Source organism: Alternaria infectoria (genome assembly GCF_024043175.1).
Source record: "Alternaria infectoria strain BMP 0036 chromosome Unknown scaffold_3, whole genome shotgun sequence".
Taxonomy (NCBI): Eukaryota; Fungi; Ascomycota; class Dothideomycetes; order Pleosporales; family Pleosporaceae; genus Alternaria; species Alternaria infectoria.
Window position 1 is genome coordinate 2,248,448 of NW_026250692.1, and position 19,083 is coordinate 2,267,530.

Here is a 19,083-nt window from a genome sequence, read left to right on the forward strand (position 1 = left end):
TGCTTTTCAGTTGGTCATACAGTTGCGAGATGGAAAGCGATGCAGAGGTTATTGAAGGTACCGTATTGAATGGGAGAAAATCCGGAAGAACGGCTTCTCCTCCACGCGTTACCCCAAGCGAACGCGCTTTGGACACGCAAGGACCGCAGCATAGGGACAGGGCGTCCTACTTGTCAAAGGCATGTGGACCTTCTGTAGTCTGGCGCATCGCAATGCAGCAGCTCTCCAGCCTGCGGTTTTTACCCCGCTGCAGCCTAGAAGCATGCATTCCACTGGGACGGATGCAGCCTTCTACAGCTGACCTCTATCCGTGCGAGCCCTGTATCTGCTGCAGGGGCTTCATCCTTCGCACATGTGCTTACGCCGCAAACGTGGCTGGTATTTTATAGTAAGACGGAGGACGGACAAGTGTCTCGACCTCGTCAACATCATGGTTGATAATGACAGTAGCCGGGTTACGGGCGGTATCACACCCTCCGCTGTGCCAATCGTACCGAACATCAGCTCAAATCGGTTACACGTCGTTATCGCTGGACTATGGCTTTGTCTTTTCTTATCTGCCTTGGACACTACCATCGTCACGACCGCGCTCATCAAAATTTCGAGTGATTATGGCGCTCTGGAGCAGGCGGCATGGCTAATTACCGCGTATCTACTTACATATAACTGTAAGACTCATTCGCTCGGGAGTCTGGTCACTAGACTAACGGTGCAGCGTTCTTGATGATCACAGCAAAGCTGAGCGACATTTGGGGCCTCAAGAGTCTCCTCTTACTTTGCGCGTCAATCTTCCTGGTATTCTCCATGGCTTGTGGCGGAGCGCAGACGATGACTCAACTAATCGTGTTCCGCGCCTTCCAAGGCATTGGAGGATCTGGCCTCTACAGCTTGACATTCGTCGCCATCATGAAGATGATTGTCCCTGAGAAGATTGGCTTCTACTCTGGTATCGTCAGCTCGGTATTCGCTCTGGCAAACCTGCTAGGGCCTCTACTCGGTGGAATCATCGCTGATCGGACAACTTGGAGATGGATATTCTTCATGAAGTATGCAGGGTGCCGGCTATTGAGATGTGCGAGCTGACTAGCATTAGTGGCCCCGTAATTGGTGTCGCAATGGCAATACTGTTTTTCTCGATGCCTGCATTCGACGACGGTAGAACGAATCTGCAGCGCATACGCCATTTGGACATCTATGGTGGCATCTTGTCTGTCTGCTGGCCTATACCTCTCATCTACGCCCTTCAGGAAGCCGGTGTGTCGCATACCTGGGGCAGTGGTGTTATCATCGGACCACTTGTAGCTGGAATCGCTCTCCTGGTACTCTTTGGGTTGTATGAGTATTGGATATCGTCCAGAACGCAGAAAGCCCCCGTCTTTCCTGTACACTTTCTTCGGAATGCACCCATGGCGTTGACTCTGTTGTAAGTCTGGAACACTGCAGTCGGACTCCGCTAACAGTGGGACAGAAGTCAGTTTCTCTTAGGATTCGCCTTTTACGTTGTCTTCGTCCAGCTGCCACAACGCTTTCAGGGAGTGAACTTTACAAGCGCGGAGCGTGCCGGTATCCTTCTGCTGCCTGCTACCGTTGTGACTCCGATTGGTGCTATGGCGTCTGGACTAGCCGTAAAGAAGGCACCAGTTGAGATTGTTTTGATTGGCTCGACCGCGATCGTATGCGTAGGTATTGGACTTCTTAGTAGTTTGCCGACCTACTCTCACCTGTGGCCTGGACTGTACGGTTACGAAATTATCATTGGTCTTGCCTTGGGTCTTGCAAGTCCGCCATATTTCGTGCTTGTCGCTACCTCAATTCCAGAGAAGGACATCGCTGTCGGTACCGGAGCGCTGAACATGGTGCGGACGCTTGGCGGATGTGTCGCCGTCGCCATCTGCTCTGCAATCCATCGCGAGCACTTGAACACAGGGTTGTCCAGTTTTTTGAGTCGCGAGGAAATCAGGCAAATGCAAAGTTCGACATCGTTGATTGCGCACTTACCGGATGCGGCGAGGGATCGTGTTGGTGTTGTCTTTGGTAACAGCTGTAAGTTTCAATTCCCTGGCAATATAGCTATACGAGACATACATGCTGATTAGCACCACCATGCCAGACAATAGGCAGTTCCAAATTATGCTGGCGTTCACAGGGCTCAATGTCATCGTCGCGGTCATTTTAGCCATCGTAAGAAAGCGATCTGGGCTATTTGGCCTCATACCTGAAAGGAAAGAAGGGAATGAGTATGTGGAGGCTAAAATCAACCCGAGCGGGCCCGCATCGAGTGGAGCGCTGGCTCAAGATACTTGTGAGAAACAGGCTTCTGAAATCGCGGCTACACACAGACCGGATGATAACGCGGGCGCGTGCCTTGGAAAACGATCATGAACAATTTACGGTATATCCACATTGTTGGTCACGAGACGCTGTGTGGATACTATCGTGGTGGCTCCATGCTGAAGCATTTGGCGATTTCGGCACTACCGCAGTAGGGAAGTCCGGCAGGAAACACCGAATGAACGGGTATCAAATCCTGCTCTAGCGCATCCGTCCACGTCTCTCTTCCATGGGAACTGACGAGTTTCTCTCGCCTAAAGGATTAAGAAGCTGTACATTTTATGACTTACAGTCCCGGGAAGTGTTTAACTCCGCACGATTATATCCGTATCGCTAGCAGATAAGCACTTGGTGATGTCTAAGCAAGCAACGTCACAAGCGCAAGCTTGTGTGGAAGCTTAGCCGTCCCCCGCATCTTGACCCCCGCACACATTGCAACGCCCTTCACGCTTGTATGCTCGGCATGCAACGCCTCAATGCTCGGCATCGACAATGCTACGCCGTTGAGATCTGAAACGAACGTGCACATCGTTTGCTTCAAAGGATGAGGCGGCATCAAATACGTTCTGTTGACGCTGTATCGTATCTTCTAGACAGCCACTAGCGGGGGATGTGAATAGTGGGCCACATGCGACACGAGCCTCTTCGTCACAACCACAGCACATTACCGCTATGAACACGAACAGATTTCAGGACACGAGTTAACGTTGAGGAGATAAAAACAAAGTTTCGGCATCATCAAATAGTCAGTCTGATACTCACATGAACGGCACTTCGCTCCTACTTCTGAACCCCGACTCTCCGCAGGAGAAGCTTCTCTGGTGGTGAAGCCAGGGATCGGCAAGCGCTAGGGAGTGGATGGTGGGGATTGGATCCTGGAGAAATGCACACCAGTCCCTGCCGTCATCGGAACAAGATCATCATGAGTGGACTAGATGATAGGCGGCTCAATAGCCTCGGGCTGATGATACCCCAGCCCGCTTTCTCCAGTGGTTCGACAGTTGGTGACGTTCTTAAGGGACAGCGTCTCGCTCGCTGATCGAGGGGTAATTCCGGACAAGCAAGTTCCCAGTTCCATGGTTGAGAATACTGACTTGTGATTCTTTCGGACCGCGATTTGTTGCTTGACGTTCCTGCGCGAACCCTTTTCTGCGCTCTAGGCACTGGGATTCACTAAGACGCTTGTTTGAGGCTTGACATCTTGCCCAGCTACTAGCTCACACCCTGTCTCTACGTCGACAACATGGCCTCTGGAGTAGAGCGGCCGATTGATAGGTCGAGCGAGGAAGAGAAGACTATCGGCGAGGAGCATGTTGAAACGGCAAAACATATCCACACGATCGAGAACCTACCTGATCCCGACGCTGGACTCAGCGAAGAGGAACGCGCTGCGCATGTAAGCCACATCTCAGCTCCTTGCCATACACATACTAACATCCCACCCACCAGGACAAAGCCCTCCTCCGCAAACTCGACTTCCGACTAATTCCATGGCTCTCCTTCCTCTACTTGATCTCCTTCCTAGATCGCACGAACATTGGCAACGCCAAAGTCGATGGCTTGCAAGAAGATCTCAACATGACTGACGGCCAGTACAATGCCAGTCTGACCATCTTCTTCGTCAGCTACTCCGTCTTTGAGCCGTTGACCAATGTGCTGTTGAAGAAGTTACGCCCGAGTATTTTCTTACCACTTATCATGATCTGGTGGGGGATTTGTATGACGTGTATGGGGTTGGTGCATAATTATGCTGGTCTTATGACTGCGGTGAGTCTTTTGCGGTTGGTGATCTGGTATCAAGGGTAATTTGGCTGACGATGCGTAGCGATGGTGGCTGGGATGTGCTGAGGCTGGACTGTTTCCTGGAGTAAACTACTACCTGAGTTGCTGGTACAAACGTTCCGAGTTCGGCATCCGAGCTGCAATCTTCTTTTCGGCTGCCGCTCTAGCTGGTAGTTTTGGTGGCCTACTCGCCGCTGGAATTGCGCAGATGGGAGGCGTAGGCGGAAAGCCAGGCTGGGCGTGGATCTTCGTAAGTGCAACTTGAACGCTTCCTCTTACCTGTGACCATGTTGCTGACAATAACCCCAGATCCTTGAAGGTCTCGCCACCATCTTCGTAGGAATAGCAAGTTACTGGATGGTCCACGACTTCCCCGCCGAAGCCACATTTCTCTCTCCTGACGACCGAGCGCGTGTTCTCCGCCGTCTACGCGCCGATAAACAGGCCTCAGCTGCGCACGAAGAGTTCCAGACCAAGTACTTTTGGCAATCCTTAAAGGACTGGAAGACGCTCATGTTCAGTATCATCTACATGGGCGCAGACGGTTCGCTCTATGCCTTCAGTCTCTTCCTGCCCACCATCATAGCTGGGTTGGGCTATAAGTCTACGACAGCGAACCTGCTTTCCGTGCCACCGTATGCAGTTGCAGCTGTGGTGACGGTGGTAGTGGGTTATATTGCTGATCGCACGCAACAAAGGGGTTACTGCAACATGGGAGTCTCGCTGTTTGGTATTGTGGGCTTTGCCATGTTGCTCGGGTCTGCCAGTCCGAACGTTCAGTACGCGGGCACATTTTTGGGAGCTGTGGGTATCTATCGTAAGTGAACTCATTTAGCAGCATGGATCGCTTGGTTCTAACATTCTCCACTAGCAACGATAGCGAACACTATATCCTGGGCCGCCAACAACGTCGAGGGCGTGTACAAGCGTGGCGTCACCCTTGGCTTTGTGATAGGCTGGGGCAACATCAATGGCGTCGTTTCGTCGAACATCTACCGCAGCAGGGATAAGCCGCGCTATTTCCTGGGACATGGTGTGGTTCTGGCGTATCTGACGTTGTGGCTGCTTGGCGGTAGCATTGTGACCCGATTTCTGCTTGCATGGGAGAACAAGAAGAGGAGGCAGGGGGCGCGGGACCACTGGATTGAGGGTAAGAGTGAAAAAGAGATTGAGGAGATGGGGGACCAGCGGCCAGATTTCTTATATACTCTTTAAAATGTAGGATTGGAGCTTAGGCAGAACAGTAGAGCGGACTCTAGGCGTGTCGCAATAGACATGGCACTGTCGAAACTTCTGAACCTTGGCTTGTTGAAGTAAGCTTCCAAACTTCCGACTCATTTTCACTTGGATAGTAAACGCGTAGCTCGATAAAGTGCAGAAATGGTATATTCGACGGCGTGGTTGCTCATGGTATCTGGGAGACAATGTTGCAGCCTCGGAAAGAATCAATAAAGTGCAAGTTCGCAAGCTTTTAGCCCTGCGCCCGTAAGTCGAATACATGCCGTAAGATTAACGCCGCCCAATGCATGTCGTTTTATAAATTGGCCTCTCTCAGGTAAAGGTCAAGTGCTCCAGCTCACGCACCAACCTTGCGAGACTTGACGCTGTTCGCGCGTTCCTTCCTCTCGTTGCGGCGCATCCTCTCCTTCCGGTCTTTCCGATTATCCGCCCTCTGGTCGTGAGCCTCACCGGTCTTGGCTTCCTTCTTCTCGTCAACCTCGACCAGCCAGTCGTTCTCGCCCGCCTTGTTCTTGCCCTTGTAACCCCACTTGGGTACCCAGTCGCCCGTGGCCTCGTCGTAAGCCAGCTTGGTGTCGCGCTTCGTGTTCTTGATGCCCTTCTTCGCAGCGAACTTGTCCCACTTGGTGGGCTCCTTGGCTTCGGGAATAGGCTTCTCGCGGGGGAGGGGTGTTGTCGGCGCGGGAAGCACGAGGTGGACGCCCTCTGAGTTTGACTTGATTTCGCAGGTCGAGAGGAGCTGGTTGATGAGGGCTTGAGCGGCATCGCGGGCAGTGGCAGCGAGGGTGGCTTCGTCGGCGCCGGCGGGGACGGGGTTGGGGTCGTTTGCGAGCAGGTTGCCCAGGTCAAAGGTGAAGGGCGTGGGCTTGTTCACCGTAACGGGTCTGTGTTGAGTCAGCAACGGTGTGGTAGAGGACAAAGCAAGCATGCGACGTACAGTCGGCTGGAGACGGTCGAGTCTGCGACGGAAGGTGCGCCGTTGGACTTGACGTCCATGGCGCCTCCGTTGATTTCGTCGGCGAGCTGGGAATGCGTGGGCGAAGTGCCACCGAGCGCGACGCCGCCGTCCATTTCGGTGTCTGACATTTTGCGAGGGTCGAGTGGTTTGGGTAGAATTTCACTTTGCGCGCCTGCTGCCAAAAGTTCAGAATAAATTTCGAGTCCGTGCACGAGCGGCGGACTCCCGAGGCTGCGACCATCACAGAATTCGTCTCTAGCATCGCCAATTCGCCCATTGCGGAGGGCCAGAGCCTCAATCACCCGTCATGCCGCCTTCCACATGTCTTCGGAGCTTCTCGCAGCTGTCGCTTGATGCCGCCGCCCATGGATGCATTGCACCGCGCGTGCTGCGCCCCCAGATAGCCTGCTTTTCCACGTCGTCTGCCCGCTACGCCGTGACAGGACCCAAGAAGAAGGGCATGACCGCCGCCCCCAAGAAGGGTGTCAAGTCTCTGAACACGAAGAAGGGTAGAGGAGCATCAGGAGGTGACTCGGGCAAGCGGCCCGCCCAAGGAGAGCGCAAAGCCCAGCGGAAGCGCATCGTTCTGAGTAACGACAACGCACTCGAAGTATCTTCGCTGCGGGACCTCACCAAGGACAATGTTCTCAGCGAACAGAATGAGGGCAAGGTCATGGGATTGCCGCAGGAGACTGTAGTGGATGCGCTGCGAGCCGTCGAGGCATTCAAAACAAGCCAGGGATGGGGCCTGTTCCGCCGACCAGCCGTATTGATGAGGAAGGAGGCGATTGAACTCGCGAGGCTGTTCAACGAGGCCGAGAGCTCCAAGAAGACAATAAGACGGATACTGTGCGGACAAAGAATGAGCGGGAAGAGCACATTGATACTTCAAGGCCTTACTATGGGTTTTCTACGGGACTGGTTTGTGATCAACATCCCAGAAGGTATGGACTGTGGTTTCGAGGCAGAAACATGCCACTGACAACTCTCAGCCCAAACCCTCGTCAACGCGCATACAGACTATGCACCTCTTCCCAACTCAGAACCGATGCAATATACTCAAGATACGTACACGGCAAATCTTCTACAGCAAATCCTCCTGTCCAACGGGGCATTCCTTGCTGCCACAAAACTGAGCACGCAGCCTGAACTGCCTCTGCCGCTTCCTGCGGGTGCTACACTGAAAGAGCTGGCGGCGCTTGGTATGGCCAACCCCGAGGCATCATGGCCAGTCTTTGTCGCGTTATGGAATGAACTGTCTCTACCCGGTCGTCCACAAATTCTGCTTGCGCTCGATGGTCTGTCGCATATCATGCGCCACTCCGAGTACATGTCTGCAGAAGTAAAGCCAATTCACGCTCACGACCTGACTCTTGTACGCCACTTCGTCGATCACCTTTCAGGTCAAAGGAAACTACCCAACGGCGGCGTAGTGCTCGGCGCAACATCACGATCAAACGCCCCTACGTCACCAGCCATGGACCACTGCATCGAAGCAGCCGAAGCCCGTCAGAAGTCTGCAGACAAACTGCCAGAATGGAACCCCTACAAGAGCGTAGACGTGCGCGTTATGGAGGCTCTCAAGGATCTCCACAGCGACTCCAAGGAGCTTGACATTATCAATGTCGGTGGGCTGACGAAGGAAGAGGCCCGGTCGATCATGGAGTACTATGCCGAAAGCGGGATGCTACGACACCAAGTCAATGAGGGCTTCGTGGCGGAGAAGTGGAGCCTGGCGGGTATGGGCAACATTGGCGAGCTAGAGAAGGCAAGTGTACGGATGCGGTTGTAGTTGTATTATACTGTGACACGAATTGTAAATCAAGCATGTCAATATCAAGTATCGTTTGGTATTGCTAGTTGTAACGGCATATTCAGACCAACGGCCTTTCCCATGGCCCCTATCCATAGGGTCAGATACTTATCTGCTGTTATGACGCTCTCGACACTGGCCTCCATCACATCAGCCGTCTGACATGGATGGATGAAGAACACGGGTCTGTTTTTGAGTGGGTGCTCCTGCGATGGTTAGTTGAATCCACTACATGGGATCGCACTTCTCACAGTAATGGTAATGCCTCCAATGACACCAACATTCTCTGTCTGAGCTTTGAACTGTGGCGGGACCAAGTGCTCGTACAACGTAGTCATTGTCGGCGGATACCGGTGCTCAGGGTCACGAATGCTGATGTACAAGACGGGCACGCGATAGACATCCGATAGGACGATGTCGTAGTCTACAACTGGCTGGGGTGCTACGGCGTCGTGAAGAGCTTCCTACCTAGGCTGAGCTCGTATCGGCAGATCAGGGCCCTGGCATCACCCACCTCGTCGTCGTCTACTACTTCGTCCTCTTCAATAGCGTCCCGATGATGCACCGCAGGTCGATCTGCGCAGAACGGCAGATGGGTGGTAATGTTGAGATATACGGACCCATTTCGGTGCCTCTTCTCCACGGAAAGCCACTCGTGCTGCGCGCTACCTCGCAGCTGAAAGCATCGCTGCAGCGCATCGCAGGCCTGCTCAAACTCAATTGCATCGAGGAGAGGAAAACCTGAAAGCATGCTTGTGCGTGGATTCGTTCGGGCTGAGTAATGCAAATGAGGAAGCTGTCATGGGTGGCAGAGGTGTAGCCGGTGCGTCACTCCGGGCCACTTAACAGGGCGGCAGGCTCGCCACGCGCAAATCGGCAGGGGTGCGACGCGACTTCCCCGGCTCCAGGCTTGGCTGCCTGCAACATCGTCCAAGGCTCGAGGGCCTACGGACGTTCAATCTCAGTCCAGCTTAGCGGCCCAGACTCGCCCGCCCTTACTATTCGTTTCCATCGTTCGCAACACTATGCTGCCTATCTAGACAGCCATACCCGCGCCAGCATTGACCCCGTCTCCGTCGCCGTCTCCGTCTCGACTCCACTACTCGCCCTTGTTGTCAAGATGCCGGCCCAGACTGAGAAAAGCCAGCTCAAGCGAAACCGCGTAGGTAGCCGTTGTACTGCCAAGTATGTGACTGGGAGCGGGCGCTGACGCTTCAATTGCTGTAGTACTCGCAGGGCGAAGAGGCCGAACCAAAGCGCACTCGCCACTCGCGCCTGTCGCCGCCTCCCAACGGCCGTCTTAAGCAGGGACCGTTGCCGTCGCCTGTAACCCACAAAGAATCTACCGGAGATGCTTCGGAAGGCTACAAAGAAGGCACACAGAGCCCCCCGCCCAGCAAGCCAAGCCAGGCACGCGGTGGTCTCTCGTCGCCCCCATCCGACACCCAGCCCTTCTCCCAGTTCGTCTACCCGCCCGACAGCCGGACGTACGCCGTAGAAGATGAAGAGGAAGAAGAGGTCTGGGGCTACCTGGTGCCTATGGATGGCCGGGACAAAGACGTGCTAGTACTGCGCCGGCGACAGGCCTGTCCCGTTCCGCAGGGACTCGTTGGCCAGACCGAAGGAACAGAGCGGGTAAGCAAAGAAGAGTACAAAAAGCAGGAGGATAGGTACGAGAGGGAGAAGCAGGAGCGCGGTGTACCAGCAGGTGGCTACCTCATCGGTCGCCACAGAGAGTGCGGTAAGTCGCGGTAATAGTCCCTGCGAAAGAGCGCTTGTCTGACACGTTGCAGATCGAGTCCTCAGTTCACCCACCGTCTCAAACCGGCACTGTCTGCTGTTCACAGAGAAGAAGGGCGGCGATGTTGTCGCTGTACTCGAAGACTTGTCTGGAAACGGAACATTTGTCAACGACATCTTCGTTGGGCGGAACAAGCGACGCGAATTGCGCGAAGGTGACGAGATTGCCATCTTGGACCAAGCCCGCTATGTCTTCAGATACCCGTTGAAGCGCAACACCCACCGGTTCCGACAACAATACACCATGCAGGAGCAGTTAGGCAAGGGTCATTTTGCTTCAGTATACCTCTGCGCAGAGAAAGCGACTGGCGTACGGTACGCAGTGAAGAAGTTCGAGAAGCGTTCTGGTCCTGGCGAGAAGTCCAAGGTCGAGGGGCTGCAGCAAGAGATTGCCGTGTTGATGAGTGTTAGCCATCCGGCGCTGCTGTGTCTCAAGGACACATTTGATGAGGATGATGGTGTCTACCTAGTGCTCGAGCTCGCGACTGAGGGCGAGCTGTTCAACTGGATCGTCATGAAACAGAAGTTGACCGAGACGGAGGCACGCAAGGTGTTCGTACAATTATTCCAGTCGGTTAAGTACCTGGTAAGTCCCCAGATATCCTTCTGGTTCAACGCTAACACATAACAGCATGAGCGCAACATTGTACACAGAGATATCAAGCCCGAGAACATCTTGCTCACAGATAAGGATCTGTCGATCAAACTGGCTGATTTTGGTCTTGCCAAAATTATCGGTGAAGAATCTTTCACAACAACACTGTGTGGAACTCCGTCATGTATGTTGTCCTATTTCAAAGTACAACAGTATGCTAATTTTTCCAGACGTTGCGCCCGAAATTCTGGAAAATTCCAACCACCGCCGCTACACCAGAGCTGTAGACGTTTGGTCATTGGGCGTCGTACTGTACATCTGCCTGTGTGGGTTTCCTCCCTTCTCAGACGAGCTGTACAGTGAGGACAACCCATACACACTATCGCAACAGATCAAAATGGGCCGCTTCGACTATCCGTCACCGTACTGGGATTCCGTTGGCGACCCTGCGCTGGATCTCATCGACAAGATGCTCACAGTCGATGTCGAGAAACGTATATCGATTGATGAATGCCTGCAGCACCCGTGGACTACGCAAGACAAAATAAGCGTCACCGACAGCACAGACGGTCTTACGGGGGCAATATCCAAGCTCGATTTCTCCAAGCGCAAGATACAACGGGAGCGCACTATGCTTAGTAGCATTAATGATGTTAAGGTCACTCGTGTCATCAACGCCGCTGAAGGCCAGGAGCCCGTCAAGGTTTACGCAAAGAATGGAGTTGAGAACGGTACGAAGATGAACGGCAAGACCCATGGTGCTGCAGAGGTAAGGCCTGCCGATGAGCGGAATCCTAACGAGTTCGTCGAGATGGGCGGTAAAGGCGATCAGACTCTGTACTCCGAGGAGGAGGACGGTTCCCGCTATGCGACTGACCAAAGCCTTGCATCCGCACGGAGCAAAGGTCAGGTGAACTGAAATGGAGTGGTGTTTCTTTCGAGCGGAGCGTCTGGCGTATTCTGAGGGTTAACGGGTCATGGAGTTCTACGGCAGCACAGGCAGAAGTGTAAAATAGTGGGCTAGGGGCCAGTACACGTACTGCGGCCCACCTAGGTAGTCATTTTACAGAGCATAGCGTAGTAAAGATGACATTTTGCACCATGACCCTACCTGTATAGCAATGCTGCCACAATGGCCAGAGTGCCCAAAATAAGTCCAGCCACAAGGCTGTGAAGTAGGATAATAAGAAGTCGACTGCCCACAGTGGTACCTATGCAGAAAGCCCAGAATTGGCCAACGCAAACTCCAGAAAGCCAGTAGAAGAAGGAGTTCCCATCGTACATCGATCCGATCGAGCAAACTAGACTTGTACCCAACATAGCCAAGAACCACCATTTATCCTTCTTAAACCAAGTTTTGAGGCCTTTCCGAATACTATGGGCCGTCAGCCTGGAGTCAGGATAGGCATGCAAGACTGTGCCGCCTTGTATCTCGTTGTCAACCCTTTCTTTGATTTGCTTCTCGGTGAGCAGTGAAAGATCAGTGTCCTCCACATCGAGCTCGATCCTCATAGCTGCTGCCAACTTAAGGACTGCGCGATGTTCTCCAGATACCTCTTCGTATTGGCCGTTGATTGACGAAATCGTGAAATGTGTATAGATCCACATGATGTAGATTCCTACGGTCCATGCGAGCAGGAGGATGAGGCTGATCATGAGCTGCAAAAGCGAAAATCCCCATTTATAGTCCTGAAATAGATGTTTAGTGTGATGTGACAACAACTTCACAGCTTAATGACGACCTACTCCCGTGTTCTGGCACTTTCCGTATAGCTCCATGTAGGTTCGATCAAAGGTTTTGTTCTCCCTCATCCAAGTTATGTCTAGCCGGTCAGGAGAGTCTTGACCTCCGAAGTCTTCAACTTCGCTTTTGTACGCAGAGATGTTGAGGACAGGTGATTGTATGGGCGTGTCCCCAAATTGCGATGTTTCGTTCCGGGTTCCGCCGAGCCCATATTCTCTTACATCTGTGGCTGCTGAGTAGGTACACCATATAGATCACGCACCGTCTTACATTGAGAGACATTTGCTACTAAGTTGCACGTAGAGCTGTCGGAACTCGACGGCTCGAGAGAAGTGCAGAATACGTCTGGGCTCAGCACGGGATCATCTACATGTCTCGGTCATTGACTGATCCTTCTTGGACGGAGACGGAAGGGAACAATATGCTCACATGAAGTTGCTGCGTCCCTGATCCAGTGTTCGCCCTCTTCGCCGACTCTCCAGCCATCGTGAATGACATAGAGGACCCGCACATACTTGTCGAAAGGGACAAGGTTATTATCGCCATCTTGGACACGAGATACAACGTTGGAGTCGTAGCCACTCATAGCGCTCATGAGCGTTGGAAAAGCCAGGATAAATAACATGGTGGCAACCATGAAAACCATGGCGGTTTTGGAACGTAGTCTCCGTTGCCGAATGAAACTCTTGACAGTCCGGCATGTCGATATTATTGAAGCATCATTCTCGATAAATATCGTCCGAAATAGCCGGTAGGTGACAGGTTTGTCTTCCATGCATATCGTTAGATACCTTGCGAATTCGCGCCACGATACAATTGCCAACAACAGTTGACCTCCACGGCCCACAGCCTATCATTTGTCAGTATCAAATTCCGTGCCTTCGAACTGCGGCCAGCTCACAACGTCCCATATGATATCAATAGCTTTTGCTTCTGCAAACGTCAGATGTCCTCCGCCTAATGTAATTTGGAAAAAGCCAGATGAGGACCACATGCTGTAAGTCCTTGGATCTAGACGAAAACTGCCGTCCGCTTGACAAGCCTTGAGATCAGAACGAAACAGCGACACCGCTCCGATAGCGACTAATAACAGACTGGCTAAGAGGACGAAAACCCAGATGAACCCAAAGAACCACCCTAATCCTCGCAGCCATTGTGTCGATTTAAGGTCTCGCTTGAGATCTCGGAAGGCGGTACGGACGCTTCGAAGGCCGTTGCGGAAGTTCATAACCACGAAATCCGGTGGAAGCGACTTCTGGATCAAACGGAACGGTTGTAGTTATCTAAGAATGAAGAGAGTGCTGCCAGGGCTATGATGGATTTATCTAAAGGTAAAGAGAAGGCTGAGACATCGCCACTGCTGACATGCGTCTACCAGCCGTGGACCCCACGCCTCCCTTCAACCGGCTGCGCCCATCTATGTGCATCCATTCTTCAGCCTTTAACAGCCTACCAACCTACGAGAAACGGCGCTAAGGAGAGCAAAAGCATGAACTTGTCACACAGCCCGCTGCTGCCTCGCATGTTCAAGAGTCCAAATTTAACAGTATGTGGCTGGAGTCCATGTGCTGCAGCTATGCCGACGCCGTGTTGGAGGCAAACCGGAATAACATCAACAACGAAACCAGAGCGCAGTAATGCTTATACACCTGATGGAACAAGAGCCGTAACGGGATAAGCTAGGGATAACTACACGTACTGCGCAGTCAAATAATAGAGCATAGCGTAGGTAGTAAGGATGGAATTTAACACTACGATGCTGCCTGCTTCGGGTTGTGGATAAGGTGATGTATCCCTCAGACCAATGACATGACACGATGTACGATGAGAAGGTCTTTGGTTTGGATGGCCTGTCAGTGGTGCCATCGTGTCTCCTTTGAACGGGTGCGCTAGGATCCGCAAGCCGGTCCCTGCCAAGCTCTGGACACCGCCCACCGCCCGCCAGCCCACTCATCCACTCAGATGGCGCCCTGTACGGCTATAGTATGATTGGATAGCCTGGCCCCTGCGCGAGCCTCAACCCGTGGGAAATTTATTGAGGCGCGTCCCCGTCAACAACGCCATTCCCTCACGCCCTTCACTTGTTGTTGCTTCTTGTCGCACAGTATGGGTCTCCTCGCCAATGTCGCCGGCCCCTTGGGCAACTTCACCTCCAACTCATCCCTCCCCGTCCTCGTCGCCGCCGGCTTCGCCTCCTTTATCCTGCTCGCCGTCGTTCTCAATGTCTTGAAGCAGCTGCTGCTCAAGAAGCCCAATGAGCCGCCCCTCGTGTTCCACTGGCTGCCCGTGATCGGTAGCACCGTCACATATGGCATGGACCCGTATGCGTTCTTCTTCGCCAACCAGAAGAAGGTGTGTAGGAGATGCAATGGCAGGGCTGGACATGACTGACTGGAAGTAGTATGGCAATGTCTTCACCTTTATCCTCCTCGGCCGCAAGATGACTGTGTGCCTCGACACCACCGGCAACAACTTCATCCTCAACGGAAAGATCAAGGACGTCAACGCCGAGGAGATCTACTCCCCGCTCTGCACACCGGTCTTTGGCAAGGATGTTGTGTACGACTGCCCCAACTCGAAGCTCATGGAACAGAAGAAGGTGCGCAAAATTTATCCCCATAACCAATCCATGGCTAACGCGAAGACAGTTCGTCAAGTTCGGTCTCACCCAAGACGCCCTCCGCTCCTACGTTACCCTCATCACACAGGAATGCGAAGATTTCGTCAAGCGCCACAAGGCTTTCAAGGGACAGAAGGGCACTTTCGACGTCCCCAAGGTCATGGCCGAACTCACCATCTACACCGCCTCTCGTTCGCTCCAGGGCCAGGAAATCCGCAACTCGTTCGACTCCAAGTTCGCTGAGCTATACCACGACCTCGACATGGGCTTCTCACCCATCAACTTCATGCTGTCTTGGGCCCCGCTTCCCCACAACCGCGCACGCGACAACGCGCGTGAGACGATGATCAAGCTATACTCTGAGGTTGTTCGCAAGAGGAGATCGGGCGAGGTTAAGAAGGACTCTCCCGACATGATCTGGCATCTTATGGACTGCAAGTACAAGGACGGCACACCAGTTCCCGAGCACGAGATTGCCGGAATTATGATTGCGCTGCTCATGGCTGGTCAACATTCGTCCTCTTCGACCATCTCCTGGATCATACTCCGATTGGCACAAAATCCCCACCTGGTCGAAGAGCTCCTTGCTGAGCAGAAGTCGGCTCTTGGTGAGGACCTCCCACCGCTAACCTACGAAGACCTCCAGAAGCTACCCCTCCACACTCAGGTCGTCAAGGAGACCCTCCGTATCCACGCCCCGATCCACTCTATCATGCGCAAGGTCAAGCAACCTCTTGTCGTCGATGGAACAAACTACGTTGTACCCACCTCCCACACGCTTATGTCCTCGCCTGGTTTCTCCGCTCAGCTCGACACCCACTTTGTCAACCCCTCCGTCTGGGACCCGCATCGCTGGGACGCCGAGCACCAGCAATACGACGAGGAGCGTGACGACGCCGACCAGGAGAAGATTGACTACGGCTGGGGTGTTGTTTCCAAGGGAACAAACTCTCCCTACCTGCCCTTTGGCGCTGGAAGGCACCGATGCATCGGCGAGCAATTCGCTTACCTCCAACTGCAGACCATTCTCGTGGCGTTTGTGCGCGAGTTCAAGCTCAGGAATGTGGGTGGCAGCAAGGACATTGTCAACACCGACTACTCGAGTTTGTTCTCTAGGCCGTTGGCTCCCGGTGTTGTAGAGTGGGAGAAGAGAGAGAAGGAGCTGTAGAGGACTTTGTAATCCTTCACTGCTCTATGAAGCTTTGCGTTTTTAATGATGGGTGCATGTAGATACAGGCGGTTATCCTGCTTTCTACGAGCATGAGCGCGCATGAGGTTCTGGGTTCCGTTCCATGCCAACATAGACTTTGGGATTAGTATATTAGTTAATACTTTTGGGTATCTAGGAGGAAAAGATGTAATGAGAATCGAACATAACAGCAACATGCCTTGATATGAGTTTAGTCGTGTTGTAGAGGTAGGTTCCATGCCGGATAAGGCCGACTAGGTCTATAGTGCATAGCCGAGGAGATGTCATGGCCTTCCGGTAGACCTACCGGAACCTCTAAAACTGGAGCGCGTCATCTTTCCTAGTCACGCATCCGACTGGGTCATCACGTTGCCCCTTTTCACATACCTCGGATTTGAAAGAGATTTATTTTGCGGTGTACCGGACTGGTAGAAAAGAGTTGCAAACCCAGCATTTACCAGAACTACTTACTCACACTCGGTTTCCACAGAGCTTTCTGAGAACTAGACCAAAGACCATCCAAGAAGAGTAAAGATTGCCAAAAGAAGAGAGGGCTGAAAGATGGACGACATGCAAAGATTGAAGGTGGATTATCCATGGATTCAAACGCCGCTGGTTGTAGGCGCGCCGATGCGCTTGATCGCTCTAGCGGACATGGCTGTTGAAGTATCGAAAGCCGGTAAGTTGAAGAAGAGACCATCACTTCAATTCTTCTCTAGATCCATGCAGTGAGAAATCTGCCTGACCAAGCCCCTCCATCCCTTTTCATCCTTTAAAACACGCGTTAGCACTCCAACATCATCCTAACCAACTCACACAGGGGGAATCGGCTTCATAGGCGCAGGAACAGACGTATCAGATCTAGAATCCCACATGCAGCACGCAAAGAGACTCCTGAACGACACACCCGCCGCACTACTAACGAAAAACGGAACACTTCCCATCGGCATCGGCTTCATAAACTGGGGCGCAGATCTCGAAACGGCCATTCCCATCATCGCGCAACACCGTCCAGCAGCAGTATGGTTCTTCGCGCCTTCATCCACAGCATCCCTCGTGCACTGGGCAGAAGCAAGTAGAACCGCCTCTCCCGCAACGAAGATCTGGGTTCAGGTAGGCAGTGTAAAAGATGCTGTGGAGGTAGTCCAACAAATCGGCCCAGACGTCCTCGTCGTCCAAGGCACAGACGCGGGAGGCCATGGTCTCGTCCAAGGCGCAAGTATCGTCACCCTCCTCCCTGAAGTCGGCGATGCCATCAACGCCCTCCATCAAAGCCCCAAACCCATTCTCCTAGCCGCAGGCGGCATATCCGAACCCCGCACCTTCACCGCGTCCCTCACTCTCGGCGCCTCAGGCTGCGTCTTGGGGACGCGTCTCCTCGCCACCCCCGAAGCAGCCATAAGCAGTGGTTACCGCACCGCCGTCCTACGCACCACCGACGGCGGACAAAGCACCGTGCGCACCAAAGTCTACGATTCCCTGCGCGGTACGAACTGGGCGGAGACGCATAATGCGCGCGGTATTATCACGCAGAGCTATGTGGATGCTGTGGAGAGGGGGATGAGTCAGGAGGAGAATACGCGGTTGTATCGCGAGGAGATGCGGAAGGGGGATGAGGGGTGGAGGGAGGGTGGGGGCAGGATGACGGCGTATGCGGGGAGTGGGGTTGGGTTGGTTAGGGAGGTGAAGGGGGCTGGGGAGGTTGTGAGGGAGGTTAGAGAGGGGGTTGTGGGTGTGCTGGAGGGGGTGGGGAGGAGGGCGAGGCTGTAGAGTAGGGGACGAAGAACGGGACTGCGGCCTTCCTGATGCCCTCTTTTGTGGGTTCCTAAGATGGAGATGCGATTCATCTGGTAGGTGGAATGTACATATACATACATGCATGTCTGGAGTTCGTTTCTCTGGTGGAACATATGAAAACACATAGTGGGTTGAGATGCGAAGGTGCGATGATGGAATCGTCGCTCGGATATTTTGACACACAGTAAAAAACAGAAGAGCATGCCACCTACTAATTGCTCGCTCATATACTCCTGACGTCTGCCACTCACATAATCCCAAGACCATGCCCCATTCCCGCCTGCTCTTTCCTGTACTCCGGGTATTTTTGTACCGGATGCGTATGTGGCTCGACGTTGGTAATTTGATACTCGAGCTGTACAATCTGCAGCCCGCGGCCGTTCGGAACACTCTACAAAGCCTTGGTCGCCCGGTATCTGCCCGTCTTGAGGTTGAAGGCACGCTGGTCCTTCAACCACCGCCTGTATCCAGCCACGCTACCAATCTTCTCGCCGTAGTAGTCCGGTGGGGGGTTCGCTAGCGAAGAGGCAGTAGGGTCGACGCGGTGACGCTTGATGCGGTTGAAGAAGGCTGAATCTTTCTACACACACCTCCCGTTAGTATCCGCCATCTCATCACTCTCCAGACGTGACTTACCCGCGTGAATTCGCCCAGCACACCCCTGTAAGCCAGATTGAAGACCTGGTTGCCGAAAATAGGCCCAATGAGCCATCCCATCGCCATCATGCCCAAGGTGCTCAGTCCCATGAGCATGAAAGGATCGAAGCCGCCGAGTTGGGCGGAGAGGGTCGCGTCATAGCCATTGTTGATCATGGTGGTGAGACCAAAGTACGTCACGCCCACGGCGCCGACTCCCGAGCAGGCCTGGCCAATTCTCCGGCGCGTGCGGCGTAGGGCGAAGAAGGCGTTCCATGTGAGTTGGGGTTGTGCGCCGGGCGAGTTGTTGGCCACGGGCTGTGCGGGCGCAGTCGATGCATGGCGTACTATCAGCCTGCTGGGAAAGGTGGCGCGAGAGGCGGTGCTCGGGCTGCTGCGCTGTTGTTGTGGGAGCTTGCTTGGTCGTGTGCATGTGGAGAAGGAAGTCGCGGCGGCGGTGGATGAGGGGGCCAGTATCGCGGGTGGGAAGCGGCTGGCAAAGGCCCTCGCGGGGCACAGTGCACTTCGTGTGAGCATCGTGGACGTGTCTTGGACAACGGTGGGGCGGCGTCGTGAGGT

General features: G+C 53.6%; 6 protein-coding genes across 6 annotated transcripts; 4 read left to right on the top strand and 2 right to left on the bottom strand.

The window, feature by feature from the left end:
- Window positions 1–5,689: 5,689 nt before the first annotated feature.
- J4E92_002977 (uncharacterized protein) lies at window positions 5,690–6,438 on the bottom strand (the record flags this gene model as incomplete). The annotated part of the gene is made up of 2 exons (XM_051494377.1): window positions 5,690–6,236; window positions 6,290–6,438. The coding sequence occupies 2 exons, from the start codon at window positions 6,436–6,438 to the stop codon at window positions 5,690–5,692; spliced, it is 696 nt and encodes a 231-aa protein (XP_051356056.1).
- A 179-nt stretch (window positions 6,439–6,617) lies between these two features.
- Window positions 6,618–8,102, top strand: J4E92_002978 (uncharacterized protein; the record flags this gene model as incomplete). Its single annotated transcript, XM_051494378.1, has 2 exons — window positions 6,618–7,254; window positions 7,303–8,102. 2 exons carry the CDS (start codon window positions 6,618–6,620, stop codon window positions 8,100–8,102), a joined length of 1,437 nt encoding a protein of 478 aa, XP_051356057.1.
- An 822-nt stretch (window positions 8,103–8,924) lies between these two features.
- J4E92_002979 (uncharacterized protein) lies at window positions 8,925–11,437 on the top strand (the record flags this gene model as incomplete). Its single annotated transcript, XM_051494379.1, has 5 exons — window positions 8,925–8,946; window positions 9,367–9,864; window positions 9,917–10,509; window positions 10,555–10,702; window positions 10,749–11,437. 5 exons carry the CDS (start codon window positions 8,925–8,927, stop codon window positions 11,435–11,437), a joined length of 1,950 nt encoding a protein of 649 aa, XP_051356058.1.
- Window positions 11,438–14,368: 2,931 nt separating this feature from the next.
- On the top strand, window positions 14,369–16,050 carry CYP51B (Sterol 14-alpha demethylase; the record flags this gene model as incomplete). Its single annotated transcript, XM_051494380.1, has 3 exons — window positions 14,369–14,614; window positions 14,664–14,861; window positions 14,911–16,050. 3 exons carry the CDS (start codon window positions 14,369–14,371, stop codon window positions 16,048–16,050), a joined length of 1,584 nt encoding a protein of 527 aa, XP_051356059.1.
- Window positions 16,051–16,944: 894 nt separating this feature from the next.
- Window positions 16,945–17,841, top strand: J4E92_002981 (uncharacterized protein; the record flags this gene model as incomplete). Its single annotated transcript, XM_051494381.1, has 1 exon — window positions 16,945–17,841. One exon carries the CDS (start codon window positions 16,945–16,947, stop codon window positions 17,839–17,841), a length of 897 nt encoding a protein of 298 aa, XP_051356060.1.
- Window positions 17,842–18,259: 418 nt separating this feature from the next.
- J4E92_002982 (uncharacterized protein) lies at window positions 18,260–19,041 on the bottom strand (the record flags this gene model as incomplete). Its single annotated transcript, XM_051494382.1, has 2 exons — window positions 18,260–18,448; window positions 18,505–19,041. 2 exons carry the CDS (start codon window positions 19,039–19,041, stop codon window positions 18,260–18,262), a joined length of 726 nt encoding a protein of 241 aa, XP_051356061.1.
- Window positions 19,042–19,083: the final 42 nt, after the last annotated feature.